Source organism: Trichechus manatus, unplaced genomic scaffold, assembly GCF_000243295.1.
Source record: "Trichechus manatus latirostris isolate Lorelei unplaced genomic scaffold, TriManLat1.0 scaffold00092, whole genome shotgun sequence".
In the NCBI taxonomy this organism is placed as follows: domain Eukaryota; kingdom Metazoa; phylum Chordata; class Mammalia; order Sirenia; family Trichechidae; genus Trichechus; species Trichechus manatus.
Genome location: NW_004444028.1, coordinates 10,949,371 through 10,972,002, shown reverse-complemented (window position 1 = coordinate 10,972,002; position 22,632 = coordinate 10,949,371). Strand labels below are relative to the sequence as shown.

The following is a 22,632-nucleotide window of genomic DNA, read 5'->3' as shown; positions in this document are numbered from 1 at the left end:
TGTGTGTGTCTGTGTGTCTGTGTGTGTGTCTGTGTGTCTGTGTGTCTGTGTGTCTGTGTGTCTGTCTGTGTGTCTGTGTGTCTGTCTGTGTGTCTGTGTGTCTGTGTGTCTGTCTGTGTGTCTGTCTGTGTGTCTGTGTGTGACCTAGCAGGTAACGTCTGTGAGTTGGCATGGTATATGTGGAAGATACACTTCAATGGAACTTGGAGACATCTTTGGGCAGTTAAAATTCCACGCACTTTATCAGTGGTGGAAATAATTTCTCTAATCACTGCCAGTGGTTGGAGGCTCTTCAGACTTGTATTCTTTCCTCTTTGTGCTTTAATACTGAATCTGGGAGGTGGATAGGACCCCTGGCAGCCTGATGAGCCCCTGACATCAGGGTGCGAGTGTTCTTCACGTGTCTGTCCCTGGCAGCCCCTTCTACTCTTCAGAAAAGTGGGCTTTGGGTCTTAGAAGTCCAGGGTGTGACAGGCTCTCTGGGTCTGCATCTCCCCATTTGTGCCTTCCCAGTTTGGAAAAGGCCCATCTTTACAATGGAGCTGGCAGGCATTAAGTTTTCACAGACAGGCTCTCTGACCCCTGGGCTAGTGGTCAGATGTGGATTCTTCTCCTGTGTGCATTCCACCTTGTGTTCTGTCCCGGGGGAAAGCCACCCACCCGTGTGCTTCTTCCGTCTGTAATGGAGGAATGAAGGATGCTTGCTGACCTGATTTTCTTCCCAAATGATGCAAATGTTTAGTTGTATGTGGTCATGGTGCTAGTAACTATCTGGAATCCCTGAGCAGAGGGGCTCCTGCTTTCTTTAGTCCTTGAAACCTTAAAAGTAGACATTAAAGTGTTTTCCCCGCCTGTATTTTACACACACGCTTCTGTTGTACAGAGAAAACTGGTTTTAGGCATATGCAAAGAATTAATATTAGAGGTATCACAATTTTTAATAATTGAACCAGTCTTTGTGGGAAAGAAAATAACAATGTTAGGGATAACAAAGCAACTACCATTTTTTGCACATTTATTATTGCCAGGTCATATGTTAAGCACTTCCCATCAATTATCATATTTAATTCTCTTAGTACTAGAGGTTGTTGCTGGTGGTGGTGATGATGGTAGCGGCAGCTGTTGAGTTGATTCTGACTTATGGTTACCCTGTGTGTGCGGAGTAGAATTGCTCCATAGGGTTTTCGAGGCTGTAACCTTTTGGAAGCAGGTCACCAGGCCTTTCTTCCGAGGTGCCTCTGGGTGAGTTTGAAATGCCAACCTTCCGGCTAGTAGTCAAGCATTTAACCATTTGTGCCACCCAGGGTAGGTACCATTATCACCCAGTTTTACAGATGAGGAAATAAAGACTTAAGGAGAAACAATTGACCGGTAAGTGGCAGACTTGGGATACATTCAGATCTGATGGAGTTAAAAATCCAGGCACTTGATCCCTGTTGTATAGAACCCATAGCCTTTATTATGCTTGCTTACATTGTTTCGGATGTTAGTTTTGAGGAAACCAGTTTAGTTGATACATAAAAGATCTCTCTCTCTCTCTTTTTATTTTTCTTTTTTGGTGATTTCCAGGAATAAAGGCTATAATTCAGACATAGTTTCCTTATTATGCTAATTTGGGGCCTTGAACTTTTCTTGTGTCAGACCCAGGCTAGAAGAGGCAAAAGGTGTCTTGAAGATCTAGGAAGCTCTTGGGTCAACGTGGACCAGACTTAAAGACCCTTCCCTTAGATGGTCCTGGACACAGTAATTCTGAGAAGAATGTCAGTGTCTGGAAAGTCCATTCTCCCTGCAGACATTATTGCTCACCGAGGGTATTCTAGGCCATGAGATGACCAAGATCTAATCCCTGCCCTCAAGCAGCTCGCAGTTCAGTGGTGGACGTGGGGAGTTTGACTTAACCTTGATCATTCAGGAAGAGGAAAGCAGTGTGGCGCAGGCTCCAGGTGGCTGGGCAGTATTGAGTCCCATCTAGAGCTCACTGGTGGTGAAGTGACTTCACGCCTCTCAGCCCATTTCCTTAGCCGTAAACTGGGGACAAGAAGGGTACTTTTTTCCCAGAGTTGAGATGAGGATTCAGCAAGATAAACCATGTAAAGTGCTTCCACAGTGCCTGGCACAGGGTAAATGAATGTCGCAGCTGTTATTACTGTTATTTTTATCCAGGCTTTTATTATTATTATTTGCCTAGGATTATACAGTTTGAGTATGGTTAGTTAATTGTATTTTTGACATATTTAGTGGAAAGAATAGAATTACTTTTTTTTGTTTTAGTTGCCAGGTTTTCAGTATGGTAAACAATCTTAATAATTTTTTCTTAATAAGACCTTTGTAGTTATTATAATCAGTGAGCAGCTGATAAATTTTAAATAATAATAGTAGGTTGTTGACGGGCGGCACGCAGTGTTGTCAGCAGGTATTCTGAGTACTTACGTGTCTGCCTTCATTTACTTCTCCTAACAACCCTTTGCTGTGGGTTCTTTATGGAGGAAGAAACAGAGGCACCAGTAAATTTAGCAACTTGCCCGGGGTCATACAACGAGTAAGGGGTAGAGCTGGGATTTGAACCCAGGCAGCTTGCCTCCCAAAACCCACCCTCTTCCCCACTATGCCATATTTGCATTGATGGGTAGGTTTGTCTGGGCTGTTATTTATGAAATTATAGACCCAGTACCAGAAAATTAGATTCTAATTATATTATATCTGTAGTTTTAAAAATCCTTTAATATGTATTTTTAAATACACAATTTGTACATGAATTCCGTCTTATGGTAAAAAATATAAATGAAATAAAATTTTCCTTTGCCCGTCCCAATCCCTCTCTTCCCTCTTGGGTAACCGCTCCTGTAAATTTGCTGTGTGTCCGTCTAGACCTTTTTGAATAGATTTATATTCTAATGGTCCTTGTTAAAATTTTGTAGCTTTTCAAGAAAAACTTGAATTCCAGGCATTAATTTTAGGAACAAAAAGTAGTGCATAATTTATAAATTTGCTAGATTTAACCAACAAAATTGATGTTCCAAACCTGCAGTTAATGAATTCAAAGTATTAATTTTGAGATTGATTTGAATATGTATTCAGCAGTTACTACAGATATGATTCCATCTGAGGCCCTGTGGAGGCTACAAGATGAATGAAGAATGTTATATAAATGTATTGTGGGCATCGTCTGACCTGCTGTCTGTAAGGTTAGTGAGTTATGCGTAACAGGGTGGTGTGTTAAATTAGGGTTACTTTTCCCTCCTCCCCCACTCCACCCCAAGTTCCCTCCACTGCCCCTCACTCCATGGTATTACCAGCTGATACCTCACCCAGATGCCCACCGCAGAGCAGCTGGAAATGTCTTTGGGCTCCCGAGTCACATTTGGGAAATCGCTGATGCACTGCTGAGTTTTGGTTGATTTCACTATAAGGTATTTCCCAGATTTTAATTAAGTTAATATGGTCAGAGAAGTCACTGAGGTAACGTTTTTATATTAGTTGAAAATATAATACCAGATGCAGTTTGTTGGTATGTACTAAAGGAAAAAGAAGCAGCATTACTTTTTTTTTCTCTTTTGGTGAAATGGAGGACCTGGCTGCATTTAAATGACGTTTATTATCGATTCTCTGAATATAGGAAAACCTAATTAGAGATAAGTCAAAGCCATCAACTGCTAACTGAAAGGTCAGTGTTTTGAAACCACCAGCAGCTCCAGGGGAAAGAGATGTGGCAGTCTGCTTCCATAGAGATTTACAGCCTTGGCAACCCTACGAGGGCTCTATGAGTTGGAATCAACTTGACGGCAGTGGGTTTGGTTTTGGGTTTTTTAATTAGAGATAATACATAATTTCTGGAGAGTGATCCAGGGTAATAATAGATCAGTTCCTTAGGATGGCAAAGCTCCTGTTATTCTTGTACCCTTCTACCGTGCTTGTGATGGAGACTTTCAGATACAGAGAGGTTAAGTGACCTGCCCAATAACAGACCAAGTCAGTGTCCAAGACCTCACAGATTTTAGCTCTTTCATGACAAAATAATCATGATAAGTCCTCAGCTGTCCGTAGATCTTTTTAGTCTGCCAAGCGGTTTCATGTCATTCCATGGACGCTGCACACCACTGGCAGGTAGATGTTACTAGTAAATCCATGTTGTAGATGTGAACGCAGAGCCCCAGGTTGGGAGTGAATGAAGCAGCATAGCCAAGATCCAAATTCAGTATGTCTAGTGCTCCATCCCTGTGCTGTCGCTTCTGTTGTACACTAGGTGGCAGCAATGCATTTACGTTTGTTTTCTGAATGCTGGGGCGATGCATACCAAATCGAAGGAAATGACTTAGATTTGAAAAGTGAGGTTTTCTGGGAGGGTGTTTCAGAGCGTTTTGTTTTCAGAGGTATCTGTAGTGCCTATCTACAGATCGTTTTTTATAACACACACACCTGACACTCAGAAATGGTTGTTCTAAACAAGATGGTAAACTCACGGAGACAACGAGCTGGAATGGGCGTGAATTTGGTGCACAAGTTGAGTAGCTGTGCATACAATTCAGCTTTTCTGAAAACGTTGAAGAGAAACTCAAGACATTGACTATATGTATTAATTTTAAAACTTAAGACCCAGAATTAGAAATTTTAGGCACTTACTTAATGCACTTGTATCCTTGTGCCTAGGATCCATATGACCATGTATTTAGGTACAGTGATGTTTTAATGCCGTCCTAGGATTTTTAATAATCAACCTCAATCAAAGTTCCAGTATAAACCCTCCTTATACCAACTTTACTGTAAGATAGTGATTCTCAGTGGGAGTGGAGGTGGGAGGATGTTAGGACCACCTGGAAGCTTTTTCATCCAAACACATAATGCATACATGCCTGCACACACCTAAAAACATATAGGTACTAAATTCTAGCAAGGATTTTAGAAAAACACATATTTATGGTTGAAAAGGACTTTTCTAAAATATAAAATGCTACAACAAAGTAAGAATTTTGAAATGGACCTGTGTCATTCTCAAGGGACAGCATTCTCTTACATTAAACATTTTAATTTTGTGAAAAGATCAGGAAGAATGAGCAGGGGTGAGTGAGTGTGTGTGCGCTTGAGTGCCCATGTTTGTGTGTTCCTCTTCAGTCCAGCCATGGGTACTGCCGGGTATGCGTCCGACAAAGCTTACGATGCTTGAACTGTATTCACAACTCTTGTTGCCTTGTTTCATTGATATCATTCCCTTGTGTTTCCCAGAACATCTCGCTTTGCCTCATTCCCTGAATACTTGGTAGTGCAGATAAAGAAGTTCACTTTTGGTCTTGACTGGGTTCCCAAAAAATTTGGTAGGTATCTTTTGCATGCTTTTACTTAAAACCTCAAGTTAGCCATTTTGACAGTGTGGCATGTGAAAGAGCCAACTGCCAGAAGCAGTTCCATTTCATTCTTTTTACCATTATTTCCCCCTTTCTCTCTTTGGAATCAGAGTCTATAATGAGCACCAACAGCAAAAACCAGCACATGCTGTATCCCTCCCCCTCCAGTCATGGGTTCTGGAATGACTGGATTCTAGGAGTGAGAACAGGACCTTCACGTTGCCAAAGAAGCAGTGCTTCTCAAACTTTAATGTGCATACAAATTAGCTGGGCTTTTGGTAAAATGCAGATGCTGATTCAGCAGGTCTGAGGGGCTTGGCATTCTGAAAGAAGCAGGCTACGTATAAGAAACATGTAGCTATTTTGGTCTCCCTTGGATATTCCCACTTTGGATAAAGACACTGGAAAAACATGACTATAAGGATCAAAATGGCAGAAATATGATGCTCAGGGTCATGGGGGCAGTAGGGAGCGGTGGGGCCTGTGTCAGACTGTCACAGAGAACATTCATCGTCTAGAGTAGAAGCTGAAGATCAGCTCCAGAAATTTGTTAACCATATGAGAATGTGCTGCAGATTTGTGTTTTTTCCAAAAAACTGAAAATCAAAAAATTTTTAAATTAAATCTCATTTAAAAATTGGAATTTATTGCCAACATTTAAAAAACATCAAATAGGATGTGTCTGGGCTACAGATGGTCTGTGGACTGCCCGTCTGTGCCCTCTGGCTTAGCCCATGTGCTCTTGTTCCGTGCGAAATCTTGCCACGCTGTGTCCTTTCCCCAGGTTCTCCATTAAAATCTAATCAGCCGGGATGGATTTGCTGGCCTGGTGATCCATATTCCAGGGAACTGAAACCATCGCTCAACTCCAGCTAGACACGTGCATGTAGAGTTAGTGGTGATCATGGATTTTTGCGAGTCAGTGAATACAGTCTCTCATTTTGCAGACGTTTCTGTTGATATGCCAGACCTACTTGATATCAACCATCTTCGAGCCAGGGGGTTACAGCCAGGAGAGGAGGAACTTCCAGACATCAGCCCCCCCATAGTCATTCCTGAGGACTCAAAAGGTACTGTCTCCTGCCAGGGGAACGTTCTCTACCCCCCACCATCCTCTGCTGAAATAGTCCATTGTCTTCTCCACGCTCTTGTTGCTGCTGCCACCCGTCACACTTGCTTTGGCTGCCTTCCAGTGACGTAACCCCCCACAGACACACAGAAATGAGGCAGGGCTGCAACTGGAAACTTAAAATAGAAATTGGAAGAGGCACGGACCCGTCACAAGTGTCTGAAATGGGTCTGTGGAAATAACTGGCAACAGAGGGCAACAAATCTCTACAACTTTTTACATTGTGTTGCCTTTGGCTTTGCCTCTCTACCTCCTCTTAATGTCCTCCAAATGGGCCTGTAGGGAAGAGAAGAGTGTGTTCCCAGAAGACTCTTAGGCATCCAGGGGGAGCTGTGTCATTCTTAGGAGCGCCTTTGGGCAACTGGCAAGGGAAATTCACCAGTGTATGTTGATTTAAAAGTCGTGACCACTCACCTGCCCAGCTTTGTCCCTGCTTCATAGCAAGGGAGCAGTTTGAATTTCTGTTTCACTCCGTGAATGCGAACTTAGTTGTCGTTCAGAATGCTTAACTGTTTAAGGGAAAAGAACACACAGAAAGTAGCCTCACTTTTGCGGGTTCAAGGACAATGTCAGAAAAAATCTTAGTTTAATTCTTTGCTGTTATTCTGATGAAATCAGTTTCATCTATGGCTTAGTTTGCTCACCTGTTTACTGTTCACCTTCCTAATGAGTTAATTAGGTAAATTAGTTAATAATGATAGAGCATTCTAGACCCTTCCACCAAAGGTTTCCCATCAGTTGAGCACAGAATATTATTGGTGACTATGTACAAAAGAAGGGTAGAATGAGTCCAGAGGAGCAAGACAGGCATCTAGGTTCCATTCTTTAAGTCAAATGCTTAACTGTGGGGTGCAGACAGTAGAGAAGAGGCCTGTGCATGAGACAGTCTGGATTTTGTGGTACAGGTGGTTCATCAAAAGGGGTTAGAGAAAGAAGAGGTCAACATGAGCATCAGAACAAGATGGTTTATTAGTACTGTCCCTGCTGTCTCTCCAATGTCCATAACAGAATCCTTGGTTTGTAATTATACAGACTCCTTAGAAATACAAGGGGAGAAATTATTTGGTTCCTTCAGATGATAATCTGAACATCATATTGTATCTGGGTTATATACCTGAAACCTGTTAATTTCTATCATTACTGTGAAGACTTTATGTTGTGCTGGCTGGGATTGTCTGTGTAGGGGTTGAGGGGTTGAAAACAGTGTGGGGACCCAAGGGGCCTGGGAGTTTGGGAATGCCCTGGATCAACTGTTTTTATAAAACTCTTTGACATGGTTTGGTCTCATTTTCTGCCCTCTCTGTTAATTTCCAGATCGTCTGATGAGCCAACTGATAGATCGTATGTATTGTCTACATTTTTTCTCAGTGTCCTCTGGTTGTTATTGGTCAGACACATTTGTCTGTGGACTTTCAATAAAGGGGCATTTCTCTGTACTTGTTTATATGCAGCTTTTCCCGAGTGGGAACAAGTCTTTGCTTCCAAGTTGAGTTAGCAGTAAAGGTAAACCAGTGACATGGTGATGTATGTGGCCCGTGGGTCAGGAGAATGGCCGTTAGTGTGAGAGCCAACCAGCCCTGGGCTGGAATCTCGGCTCTGCTGCTTGGAACTGTTCTCCAGTTCTTCTACTGATTGCCGTCCTTTAGGGGAGGGAATTTTCAGTAGGTTAGAGACCTCAGGACATGGAAAACATAAGGGATATATTTTGGGCTCCTGTGTTTTTCTCCTGTTTGGTGCCATTTGAGAGCACTGTGTGTGTGTGTGTGTGTATGTGTGTGTGTGCATACAAGCTCATATTATGTGTGTTCACAAATGTATGTATATACACACACAGATCCATCTATACCAATATGAATATATCATTAAGAAAACAGAATCCTCTTTGTCTGAGCCTGGTTGGATTTGTAAAGCTATCTCTTTTAATATCTTTTCTTTTAATGTATACGATTAAAAAACACATTCTCTCCTTCTACACTTAACATCTGGGCTCTCTGCTTCCACAACTGATTACTTGCTAACGATGCTAGATACATCTAAAGGCCTTCTGTAATTTTCTGTGAGATTTAAGGAGCAGGCTTTTTGACTTGTAGACAATGCTTTTATCTTCACATTTCAGTCATAGGAGAGCTGCTACAGACATCTTGAGAATGATCTGGGAGGCCGAACTGGTTCTGGAATACACTAAATGTTCCATATGAAATTAGGCAATTACTTTTTAGTGCTTGGATTGTTCAAGTGATTACCATGGTTTCTATATTTAGGTCAAAGATATAAGCTCATCTCAAATAATGTAATATTTGGATGGCTTAAAGCAAAACAAAATAACGTAAAACCCACACATCCAACAAAATAGCCCCTTTTTTGGGTAGCATGTGGATAAGGTGGTGAAGAGAAGTCCAGATGAGGAGAGAGAGCTTATTTTCACCCCGGAATATCCTGGTGTGCTCCACAGCATCAGACATCGATGAGTCTTCAGTGATGCAGCTGGCTGAGATGGGCTTCCCTCTAGAAGCGTGTCGGAAGGCTGTGTACTTTACTGGAAATATGGGAGCCGAGGTGGCATTCAACTGGATCATTGTTCACATGGAAGAGCCGGGTAGGTGGCTGGGAAATGGCGAATGGCTTTGTAGTCTGAATGACCTTCAGTGATGCTGAGTCCTGCTCCTGCCAGGTCCCTGTGGGTGTGTCTCAGAAAATGACTTTCTAGTTCATAGTCTGCTGAGTGGGGGGCTTTGCCAGGGCAGCAACTGAACTCACAACCTTTGTCTTTCTTCTTTTGTTTAAATAATAGCTTTATTGAGATACAATTCACTGTTTTAAGATATACAATTCCATGGTTTTTATTATATTCAGTGTTGTGCAACCATTCCCACTGTCTAACTTCACAACATTTTTGGACCCCCTCCCCCGTACCATTAGTTTTTCATTTCCTCCTTCCTCAGCCCCTGGCAAACACTAGTTACTCTCTGTCTCTTTGGAATTGCCTATTTTGGACATTCTGTATAAATGGGATTGTGCAATATGTGGGCTCTTGTGTCGGGCTTCCTTCACTTAGCATAATCTTTTCCAGTTTCACCCAGTTGTAGCATATATCTGACTTCATTCCTTCCTGTTGCCGAATAATACTCTGTTGTATGGATAGTCCACAGTTTGTTCATCCATTCATCAGTTGATGGACATTTGACTTGTTTCCACTTTTTGGCTATTATGAATAGTGCTGTTGTGTGGACGTAAGTTTTCATTTCTCTTGGGTAGTGTGTGGTAAGGATCAGCATGAGTCTAATCCATAAAATGTGGAGATTGATCCAGTCCTCACATTCCCACTTCTCCGTCGCCATTGCCAGCTGCCCCCACGGCACTCTCTGTCTCTGACTGTAGCCACCCGGAGCTAGATCAGTGCTCACAAGTTAGAAGGAAACCATCCTTCAAACAGCCAAATAGGCAGATGCCAGCTGCAAGTTTGGGGAGTGCGCATGATACCCAATATTTTGATCTGCTGGCCACAAACTTGGGGCTGGTTTCCCACAATCCTTCAGGATGCTGTCCCCAAGCTTGGGAGTCCACACGGCACCCTTACTTTCTCACTTTCTGGCTCCCACTGCCGTTTGCATTTGATAATTTGCTAGAATGACTCATAGAATTCACAGAGCATACACCATAATTACTGCTACAGATTTATTATAGCTAAAAAAGATACAAAGAGAGGCATAGGGTGAAGTCTGAGAGGGTTCCCAACCCAGAGCTTCCATGTCCCCAGGGATGCGCTACCCTTCTGAGAGCAGCTGTTCTCACCAACCACGAAGCTCTCGAGCTTCTGTATTAGAGCTTTTATCATCCGGTCCTACATGAGAAGTGAAATTATGCCTCCTGAGACTAGTTGGTATCTGCTTCTCAGGTGATTCTTTTCTAGTCTAGCAGCTGACAAATTCTCAGGTGTGGCCTGGAATCCCAGACCAAAGCACTCCAGTTACTCCAAGGGTTATTTCTCCGGAGCCAAGGCCACCTTACTTGGGTTAAAACTAGGTTCTTTACCCCAGAGGTATATATACCTAAGAGTGGAATTGCTGGATCATATGGTAACTCTATGTTTAACATTTGAGGAACTGTTAAACTGTTTTCCAAAGCAGCTGCACCATTTTACACTCCTACTAGCAATGTGTGAGGGTTCCATGTTCTTCACATCTTCGCCAACACTTGTTATTATCTGTTTTTTTATTATAGTTATCCTAGTGGATGTAAAGTTTTATCACATGTGCTTTTGATTTGCAGTTCTGTAAAGACTAAGATGTTGACCATCTGTTCATGTGCTTATTAGCCATTTGTGTATCTTCTTTGGAGAATGTTTATTCGAGTTCTTTGCCAATTTTTAAATTGCTTTGTTTATCTTTTTACTGTTGTGTTGTGTACATTCTTTATATATTCTGGATACTAGACACTTGTTAGATATATGATTTGTAAATTTTTCCTCTCATTATCTGGGTTGCCTGTCACTTCCTCGATAGTGTCCCTTGATGCACAAAAGCTTTTAAATTTGATGAAGTCCAATTTATCTATTCTTTCTTTTGTTGCTTGTGTTTTTGGTGTCATATTTAAGAAATTGTTGCCTAATCCAACGTCATGAAGATTTACTCCTATATTTCCTTCTAATGATTTTAGCTTTTCCATGTAGGTCTTTGATCCATTTTGGGTTAATTTTTGTACATGGTATTAGGTTGGGGTCCAAATTCATTCTTCTGCTTGTGGATATCTAGTTATCCCAGCAATTATTTATTGAAAAGACTATTCTTTTCCCATTAAATGGTCTTGGCATCTTTGTTAAAAATTAATTGGCCATAGATGTATGGGTTTATTTCTGGACTGTGAATTCTATTCCAGTGATCCACATGTCTGTCCTTATGCCAGTGCCAGACTGCCCTGATTATTGTAACTTTGTAGGCATCTTTCTTTCTAAGCTCTAAAGTGTTATACATTCAAGACCAAAAAAGAAAAAGGCCTGAGTTTGATCGTTTTCCCTAGATTTTGCTGAACCGCTGACCATACCTGGCTATGGACGAGCAGCTTCTGCTGGAGCCTCAGCTTTTGGTGCTACTGGTTTGGATAACCAACCTCCGGAGGAAATTGTAGCCATCATCACCTCCATGGGGTTCCAGCGAAATCAGGCTGTTCAGGCGCTCCGAGCAACGGTGAGCATGAGAGAGAGAGCGTGTGTGGATGCCTTCCTCTTAGTGGAGAGACTTTGTATTCCTAACAGTAGCAGTTGAGATTTTACAATGTCTTTGTGATCATTTTGAATCATGTTTGTTTGACCCTGTACCCCGTTTGGCCCACAAAGGTGTATCTGTATATAGTATTTAAAAAGCTAAAATAAGTGATGAGAGAATCAGTACAGAGGATTTAAGACTAGAGAGATAAAGCTGGGACAAGATGACCAAACTAAAAGAAACTCATCTTGAATGTTAGTTAACAGGGGGCCCACAGATTTGACTTTGAACTTGCTTGCTAGTGGCCTTGGAGCACAGAGGGATGTGTGAGGTTTAGTGTTCAATGAGACAGTTCTTTAGAAGTGATGCTTTTTGATACCAAAACCTTAGAGAAATGCCTCTCAAAAGTCCTCATAGAGAAGACTACATGGCCCATTGGAATTCCCTGTAGAGAGAGAAGGTTCTTCTGGTAGCTGTTAGCTGCTGTTGAATCGACCCCCAACTCTTGGTGATCCCGTGCGCGATGGAATGAAGTGCTATCTGGTCCTGCACCATCGCTGTGATCAGTTGCAGACCAGACTGTTGTGATCCACAGGGTTTTCACTGGCTAATTTTTGGAAGTAGATTGCCAGACTTTTATTCCTAGTCTGCCTTGGTCTGGAGGCTCCACCGAAGCCTGTGCAGCACCACAGCATCACGCAAGCCTCCAGTGACAGATGGTGGCTGCTCACGAGGTACATTGACCAGGAATCGTGATATCACCAGAAGAGAAGGGACTGTGAAACTGAGGTGTGCATAGAAGCCTTCCTCTTGCAGTACAGATACATATTCAGTATTGAGAGAAAGCACTTTTTTTTAACCCATCGTTTCTTAGCACAGCCATAATCCCTTTTCCGGTGTATGTCTGCTGCAGATTCCTGCTAGCCTTTCCTGAGTGTTGCCTGTGACGTTTCCTCGTTGTGGTCAAAGGGATCTCACTTGGCTCAGCAGAATGTGGCTGGAGAGATCTGTTTCCCTTTAAAATGCTCAGAATAGGTCAACTAGTGTTTGTTACGTTTGGAGTACTTTCTTGGGCCCTGCTTACTTTACTTGCTGACTTACACTGGAAGTTCTGACTGTGTCTAAACAGATTCTTTAGCCCATCAGTGATATCACAGACAAGGGAAGACTAAAATATTTAAATGGTTAATTGGTTTGAATTGCATGAAGTCCAGTTTAAAAATTACTTAACCAACTAGAGTTGTCATTGTTAATCAAGGCATTGATCTTATTTGTATGGCGATTCATCAGCCATTCCACCAGCCTTCAGGGAGACGAGCTCTCACACGGTACTCGCACCCGTGACACTCTGTCTTGCACAGTTCCCTGCAGAAAGACAGTTGGTAGGTACGTGTGTGCAGTTAGTGACTGTAGAAAGGGCCGCACGTAGACAAATGCCATACCCTCTGGCTTTCTGCCTGCCATCGTTATCAGCACCAGCCTACAGAAATGCTGAGCTAAAATTGATGTGGGCTTCAGAATGCTGCTCAGCTGGTTAGAACTGTTTCCCAGTGAATCCAATTACACACCTTGGTCAGAAGACTTGCAGAATGCCCACTGAACGTGCATTTCATCCACAGAGGCAGAGCGTCTTGCTCAGAGGCACTTAGGACTAATGAGTTCAGGCCTCCTGTCCTATCTGCTTGACATCCTGGCTCAAATGGTCGGGGTAGAATGAGGCCTGGGGACTGGATACAATGTAAAAATGTTTTATTTTATTAGAATCATAATCTGGAAAGAGCCCTGGATTGGATCTTCAGTCACCCTGAGTTTGAAGAGGACGGTGACTTTGTGATTGAGATGGAGAATAATGCCAATGCAAACATTATTTCTGAGGCCAAGCCTGAAGGACCGAGAGTCAAGGATGGATCTGGAAGTAAGTTCCTGCGTTAGGGATTCTCTGAGCGTCCATTACTGCGCACTCAGCTCATGCCCTTCCCTTCCATCACTACGTATTAAAACATTTACCATTCTTCAGAAGTTAGCACAGATCCTATCTCCTCATCAACAGCACAGTCTGCCACGTTGCATAGGCCCCTGTTATGTGATGAAGACTGGGGCTACCTCAGAGTGATGTCACCTAGGAGTGTGGGACTTAAGTACATAGTTTAACACCAGCTTTGACTTTGTCTGTTCCTTTCAGTAAAATTTCTTCATGGACCATGGACGTTTTTGTCTAAAAGAGAGCATTTATTTCAGGATGGTATTTTTCTTAACAGTTGAAAAGCAGTCTCACAACCTGTCATTAACAGTAACTGGTGTGTTTAACATTTTAAAATGACTGGTGATTTCCTGAAGAGCTGTTTCAGGATGGCAGAAGAGGTGCCACAAGCAACTTCCTGCCTTTAATAGCAAACGCATATGTCACTGTCTGCCAGGCAGTCACTCTTCAGAGCACTCTGTATATAAACACTCGGTTAATCCCACCACAACCCATGCAGTAAGTACTGCTAGGTTCCTTATTTTTAGAGGTGTGACAATAGAGGCACAGAGAGATTAGGTGGTTTGCACGAGGTCACACAGCTCTTAGGAGTTGGAGCCAAGATTCAGTCTCAGAATCCATGTTCTTAACCACTGTGATACTCTGCTTCTCAGGCCGTTATTGCCTACAGAATAATGTTCAGGTTCTTCAGCCTGGCTTCTTGTACCTCTTTATAGTCATATCCCAGCCTATCTCATCTCCCAGTATTATTGCTTCTGTAGCCCCCATACCTACAGCTCAAGTACCACACCAGCCTACTGAGTCACTGTCCCCCCTCTCACTCACCTCCAGGTCTTTGCTGAGGGTAATCTCTGTTTGTGAAATGGCCTACTCTGTCATCACTGAACACTAAAATTCTCTCATTTTTGAATTAATTATTCAAAACTTAGCATAGATCTCATCTCTCTAGAAAGCTTTCCTAGATCATGGACTGACCTCATATGCTAGTAATAATTATACCAATATTAACAATACTTCTGTTTGTGCCACATTTAATTCTCACAATAACCTTATGAGGTACATACTGTTATTATCCCCATTTTACAGATGAGGAAACTGAGGTAGAGAGAGTTAGTTGCCATGGTCACATGGCTCCAGAGCCTGGCTATAGCCACTGTAACATATTGTTTGTTCCTATTTTGTTGGAGGTATCAGAACTAATCTTGCAATACAATTATTTATGTAAATATCTCTGTCTCCCACTTGCCGGGCAATGTGTAAAGAGCGGAGGTTATTTTACTTTTATACAGCTCAGCGTGTCTAGAACATAGAAAAGACTAAGTAAATAACACCACTTGGCTTATGTGTTACTGTGATGCTGAAAGCTATGCCACCAGTATTTCAAATACCAGCAGGGTCACCCGTGGTGGACAGGTTTCAGCGGAGCTTCCAGACTAAGACAGACTGGAAAGAAGGACCTGGTGATCTACATCTGAAAAAACTGGCCAGTGAAAACCTTATGAATAGCAACAGAACATTGTCTGATACAGTACCAGAAGATGAGCCCCTAAGGTTGGAAAGCACTCGAAATACAACTGGAGAAGAACTGTCTCCTCAAAGTAGAGTCAAACTTAGTGACATGGATGGAGTGAAGCTTTTGGGACCTTCATTTGCTGAAGTGGCACGTGACTCAAAATGAGAAGAGATAGCTGCAAACATCCATTAATAATCAGAATGTAGAATGTACAAAGTAGGAATCAAGGGAGATTGGAATTTGTCAAAAATAAAGTGGAATGTTTGAAGATCTATACTGTAGGCAGTAGCGAGCTGAAATGGACTGGTATTGGCTGTTATGAATTGGATAATTGTGTGGTCTACTATGCTGGGAATGACAAAGAGGAATGGTGTAACATTTATTGCCAAAAAGAACATTTCAAGATCTATCTTGAAATACAATGCTGTTACTGATAGCATAATATCCATAACTATACACATGGACCTCGCCAGATGGAACACTGAGGAATCAAGTTGACTACATCTGTGGAAGAGACGATTTAGAAGCTCAGTATCATCAGTTAGAACAAGGCCAGGGGCCAACCGTGGAACAGACCATCATTTACTCATATGCAAATTCAAGTTGAAACTGAAGAAAATTAGAGCAAGTCCATGAAGAGTCAAAGTATGACCTTGAGTATATCCCACCTGAATTTAGGGACCATCTCAAGAATAAATTTGATGCATTGAACACTAATGACCGAAGACCAGACAAGTTGTGAGATGACATCAATGACATCATACATGAAGAAAGCAAGAGGTCATTAAAAAGGCAGGAAAGAAAGGAAAGACCAAAATGATGTCAGAAGAGACTCTGAAACTTGCTCTTGAACATAGAGTAGCTAAAGCAAATGTAAGCTATGATGAAGTAAAGCATCTGAACAGATTTCAAAGGACAGCTAGAGAAGACAAAGTATTATAATGAAATGTGCAAAGAGGTGGAGATAGAAAACCAAAAGGGAGGAATACACTAGGCATTTCTCAGGCTGAAAGAACTGAAGAAAAAAATTCAAGCCTCGAGTTGCAATACTGAAGGATTCTATGGGCCAAAAATTGAATGATGCAGGAAGCATCAAAAGAAAATGGAAGGAATACACAGAGTCACTGTACCAAAAAGAATTGGTTGATGTTCAGTCATTTCAGGAGGTAGCATATGCTTAAGAACCAATGGTACTGAGGGAAGAAGTCCAAGCTGCATTGAAGGCATTGGCTAAAAACAAGGCTCCAGGAATTGACAGAATACCAACTGAGATGTTTCAACAAATGGATTCAGCACTGGAAGTGCTCACTCGTCTACACCAAGAAATTTGGAAGACAGCTACCTGGCCAACCGATTGGAAGAGATCCATATCTGTGCCCATTCCAAAGAAAGGTGATCCAATGGAATGCAAAAATTATTGAACCATATCACTAATACCACATGCAAATAAAATCATGCTGAAGATAATTCAAAAATGGTTGCAGCAGTATATCAACAGGGAACTGCTGGAAATTCAAGCTGGATTCACAGCAGGATGTCAAACGAGGAGTATCATTGCTGATGTCAAACAGATCTTGGCTGAAAGCAGAGAATACCAGAAAGATGTTTACCTGTGTTTTATTGACTCTGCAAAGGCATTTGACTGTGTGGCTCATAACAAATTATGAATTAACCATCTGAATTGAGCTCATGCGGAACCTGTACATAGACTAAGAGGCAGTTGTTAAAAAGAACAAGGGGATACTGCATGGTTTAAAATCAGGAAAGGTGTGCATCAGGGTTGCATATCCTTTCACCATACGTATTCAATCTGTATGCTGAGCAAATAATCAGAGGAGCTGGACTATATAAAGAAGAACTGAGCATCAGGATTGGAGGAAGACTCATTAACAACCTGCGATATGCAGATGACACAGCCTTGCTTGCTGAAAGTGAAGAGGACTTGAAGCACTTACTGATGAAGATCAAAGACTACAGCCTTCAGTATAGATTACACCTCCACATAAAGAAAATAAAAATCCTCACAACTGGACCAATAAGCAGCATCATGATAAACAGAGAAAACTTTGAAGTTGTCAAGGATTTCATTTTACTTGGATCCACAGTCAACGCCCGTGGAAGCAGCAGTTAAGAAATCAAAGGACAATATTTCATTGGGCAAATCTGCTTCAAAAGACCTCTTTAAGGTGTTAAAAATCAAGGATGTCACCTTGAGGACCAAGATGCGCCTGTCCCAAGCCATGGTATTTAAAATCACCTCATATGCATGTGAAAGCTGGACAGTGAATAAGGAAGACCAAAGAATTATTGCATTTGAATTATGGTGAAGAATATTGAATATACTATGGACTGCTAGAAGAATGAATAAATCTATCTTGGAAGAGGTATAGCCAGAATGTTCCTTAGAAGTGAAGATGGCAAGACTTTGTCTCACATACTTTGGGCATGTTATCAGGGGGGACCAGTCCCTGGAGAAGGACATCATGCTTGGTAGAGGGTCAGTGAAAAAGAGGAAGACCTTCAACGAGATGGCTTGACACAGTGGTTGCAACAATGGCCTCAAACATAGCAACGATTGTGAGGATGGTGCGGGAGTGGGCAGTGTTTTGTCTTGTTGTACGTAAGGTCACTATGAGTCAGAACTGATCGACAGCACCTAGCAACAACGCAAGTAAATAATAATTTGATTTTATTAAATTTGGATTAGCAGCATTTGTTCCTGTAATCATATAGCTGTAGATCTATTCATTAGTGGTCTTACCAGACCTAACATGTATGTATTGACCACAGCTAGAGAGAGAAGGTAGGAAGGAGACTTTCTTCTTTTTTATATAAAATTGGAATTTCCTCCACTGAAACAGTTTTATTCCCAACTGGGTAAAAAAAGGATAACATGTGGTTCTCCCAGCTTCCATATTTATATAAGGGCTCTTGTTTACTTTTTGAAAATCACTGGCTTGCCTAAAATATTAAAAGGTGTAATGGACAAGGTACTCGAGAATTCGTGAGCAGAATTTATTAGGTATTTCACGTCCATTGGTTCACTGGCTCATCACATGGGCTTCTTGTTGGGGATGATCAGTCCTTCTCACAGAAGGAGTCAGCCACAAGATGGAGCCATGGGAAAGCTGCCAGGGTATTTGGCTGCGGTGAGAGTGACTTTGATCATTAGGCTTCCCTTCTTCTAGTCGGGCTTGGAGGCCCCAGCCACTCTCTTGCAGATGGTCATGAATGATACAGAGTGACCACATTTTCTCGTTGGGACTTACTGTTCTCAGGGAGATCTGCAAATATTCCTGGCACTGCTGAGTTTTTGAGTTGGGTGCGTGAATAAGATGCTATGATGATGTTCTCAGGCGTCCTTTAAGGCTTTATGGGTTAAACTCTGTGACCTTGGGGGAGAGGTGGGGAAGGAGGAGGCAGTGATGCACCATAAGAGATCACATATGGCGTATGCAGAATATAGGGCAGTAATAGGTGAAAATTTTAATTTTGAAAAAACAAAAAGCATAAACCACCCTAACTCACCAAATGCATTTTGAGTCTGATTTCACAGAAGAGCAAATATTTGCTAAATAGCTTCCTCTGCACTGTGCCTGGCCCATGGTAAGTGATCAGCAAATGAATGACTGGGTGATCAAGTGAATGCTGGGAAGTAAGCGGTCTCAGTGATAGTTTTTTGCTGCCTGCCCTAAGTGTTGTAGGGAAGAATTGACAGCATACTATCATGTTACACTTCAAATCAAAGGACAGGAGAAATATGATTTCCTAACTTTGCTGCATTAGACCCGAGTTTATACATCAGTCGTTTGTTTCTTTTTCTTTTTTAAAAAGTTAACATTATATTGTTTATTTTTCATAATTAAAATGATATAATCTTTAGAACTTGAGAAAATATGGTTATATGAGAAGAGGAAAATAAAAATTACTCACGATCCTACTATCCAGCCATACTGCTGTTAGTGTCTTGTGTGTATTCTTTAGAACCTTCTACGCAAATGCATAAAAATGAATATAAAATATAGCGTTCTATTCTGTACATGCTAAATGAATCGTTTCTTTTATGAGGATCAGCACAAAGCTGGTTCCTATGAGGCGGAGGTTAAAGATGTCCCAGATGCCTAACTTTTCCAGCTGCTGTACCACTCTATCATCTCTGACAACTACTCCCTCCCGCCTCAGTACTCTCCCTCCTGTCTTTGGGGTCCCTAATTCACTGCAACGTTTCACAGAACTCACGAACCATATAAAGGAAATGGCTCACGCAATTGTGGAGGCTGGCAAGTCCCAAATTCATAGGTCAGGCATAGACTTCTTCCTGGCCCTCAGTCTCTGCCCAAAGGCACTCAGCATTCTTGCTCCGTGGGCAGGGAAGCTCACTGCCCCCCTGCGGGTCTCTGCTGCAGGTCCTAATGTGGGTCTCTCCTTCTTGGTGGTGGTGGACTCTCCTTTCTGCTCTGGAATTGGCTCTCTCTTAAGGCAAAACTGACCAATCCCCTTGGTGGGCCACAATTATCTTATTTGCGCAGCCCCGCCCAATCACCTGGGTGGGAGTCACAAGACCACGGCTAGAAAGCCCACACACAAAAGTAATTAATGGCACTGCGCATGCTACTTTGTAACCTGCTCTTTTTCCTAATTCTGGGTGTACCTATATGCAAATCTGTAGCATTGAACACATACTAATAATATCCCATTGTGTAGATATGCCACAATTTATAGACCTAATTTTAGGCCAATGATGTATCATGCCCACCAGTTGTCTGTCAGTTTGTCATACTGTGGTGGCTTGAGTGTTGTGATGCTGGAAGCTATGCCACCGGTATTTCAAATACCAGCAGGATCACCCATGGTGGACAGGTTTCAGTGGAGCTTCCAGACCAAGACAGACTAGGAAGAAGGACCTGGCAATCTACTTTTGAAAAAGTTGGCCAGTGAAAACACTATGAATAGCAGCAGAACGTTGTCTGATACAGTGCCGGAAGATGAGCCCCTCAGGTTGGAAGGCACTCAGAATACAACTGGGGAAGAGCTGCCTCCTCAAAGTAGAGTCGACCTTAATGATATGGATGGAGTAAAGCTTTTGGGACCTTCATTTACTGATGTGGCATAACTCCAAATGAGAAGAAACAGCTACAAACTTCCATTAGTAACTGGAACATGGAATGTAGGAAGTATGAATCAAAGAAAATTGGAAGTTGTCAAAAAATGAAATGGAACACTTGAGGATTGATATCCTAGGCATTATGAGCTGAAATGGACTGGTATTGGCCATTTTGAATTGGACAGTCATATGGTCTGCTATGCTGGGAATGATAAATTGAAGAGGAATGGCATCATATTCATCATCAAAAAGAACATTTCAAGATCTATCCTGAAGTACAGCACTGTCAGTGATAGGATAATATCCACACGCCTACAAGGAAGACCAGTTAATACGACTATTATTCCAATTTACACACCAACCACTAATGCCAAAGGGGAAGAAAATGAAGATTTTTACCACCTTCTGCATTCTGAAATTGATCAAACATGCAATAAAGATGGCATTGATAATTACTGGTGATTGGGATACGAAAGTTGGAAACAAGAAGGATCAGTAGTTGGAAAATATGGCCTTGGTGATAGAAACATCACTGGAGAGCACATGATATAATTTTGCAAGACCAATGACTTATTCGTTGGAAATACCTTTCTTCAACAGTAAAAACAGTGACTATACGCGTGGACCTTGCCAGGTGGAGTACACAGGAATCAAATTGAGTTTATCTGTGGAAAGAGACAATGAACAAGCTCAATATCATCAGTCAGAACAAGCGTAGGGACTGACTGTGCAACAGACCATGAATTGTTCGTATGCAAGTTCAAGTTAAAGCTGAAGAAAATTAAAACAAGTCCACAAGAGCCAAAGTACGACCTTCAGTATATCCTACCTGAATTTAGAGACCATCTCAAGAATAGATTTGACGCATTGAACACTAATGACCAAAGACCAGACGAGTTGTGGGATGACATCAGTGGCATCATACACGAAGAAAGCAAAAGGTCATTAAAAAGACAGGAAAGAAAGTGAAGTCCAAAGTGATGTCAGAAGAGACTCTGAAACTTGCTCTTGAACGTAGAGTAGCTAAAGTGAATGGAAGAAGTGATGAAGTAAAACAGCTAAATGGAAGATTTCAAAAGGCAGCTTGTAAAGACAGAGTAAAGTATCGTAATGAAATGTGCAAAGACCTGGAGTTAGAAAACCAAAAGGGAAGAACGTGCTGAGCATTTCTCAAACTGAAAGAACTGAAGAAAAAATTCAAACCTTGATTTGCAGTATTGAAGGATTCTACGGGGGAAAATATTAAACAACACAGGAAGCATCAAAAGAAGATGGAAGGAAGAGTTACTATACCAAAAAGAATTGGTCAAAGTTCACCTGTGTCAGGAGGTAGCAGTAGCATCTGGTCAAGAACTGATGGTATTGAAAGTAGAAGTCCAAGCTGCACTGAAGGCATTGGCAAAAAACAAGGCTCCTTCTGAATGTCACCTGTCAGTCAAAAGGCAGAGTGGCTCATCAAATAAATAATGTCACCTGTGAGTAGTGTGCGCCTCTAAACAATCATCTAAAGGAGCCATAACAGTCAACAGTTACCCTAGACTAAAGTTGAGAAGGTAAGTGGGGACAAGGAAACTAGATTAATGGAAACAGAACAACCAGAATGGAAATAATGAGAATGCTGACACATTGTGAAAAGTGTAACCAATGTCACTGAATAGTATGAACAGAAATTGTTAAATGAGAACTTAATTTGCTATGTAAACTCTCTCCAAAATCACAATAAAATACTAAAAAAACAAACACAGTAAGTGTATATTGTTACAATGCAATATATATAACCATTAAAAAGAATGAGATGGATCTACATACCTTCAGTTAGAAGGACGTGCACATTGCGTGGTTAAATCAAAATGCAAGTAACTGAAAAATAAGACTCCAGGAATTGACAGAATACCAATTGAGATATTTCAACAAATTAATGCAACGCTGAAAGCGTTCACTTGTCTAAGCCAATAAATTTGGAAGACAGCTACCTGGCCAACAGACTGGAAGAGATCCATATTAGTGCCCATTCCAAAGAAAGGTAATCCAGCCGAATGTGGAAATTATCAAACAATATCATTAATATCACACACAAATAAAATTTTGCTGAAGATAATTCAAAAACGGTTGCAGCAGTACATCAAGGAAGTGTCAGAAGGTCAAGCCGGATTCAGAAGAGGACGTAGAACCAGGGATATCATTGCTCATGTCAGATGGATCCTGAAAGCAGAGACTACCAGAAAGATATTTACCTGTGTTTTATTGACTTTGCAAAGGCATTCGGCTGTGTGGATCATAACAAATTATGGATAACATTGCAAAGAATGGGAATTCCAGAACACTTAATTGTGCTCATGTGGAATCTGTGCATAGACTAAGAGAC

The 22,632-nt window shown here is 41.6% G+C and overlaps 1 protein-coding gene across 1 annotated transcript in view; it reads left to right on the top strand.

The window, feature by feature from the left end:
* USP13 (ubiquitin specific peptidase 13) overlaps window positions 1-22,632 on the top strand; it is a 103,589-nt gene that overhangs the window by 71,927 nt on the left and 9,030 nt on the right. The window contains exons 14-19 of the mRNA XM_023736841.1: window positions 5,221-5,309; window positions 6,287-6,409; window positions 7,783-7,809; window positions 8,921-9,064; window positions 11,485-11,651; window positions 13,431-13,584. Of these exons, the coding sequence (XP_023592609.1) occupies window positions 5,221-5,309; window positions 6,287-6,409; window positions 7,783-7,809; window positions 8,921-9,064; window positions 11,485-11,651; window positions 13,431-13,584 (704 nt within the window). The remainder of the gene's footprint in view (window positions 1-5,220; window positions 5,310-6,286; window positions 6,410-7,782; window positions 7,810-8,920; window positions 9,065-11,484; window positions 11,652-13,430; window positions 13,585-22,632) is intronic.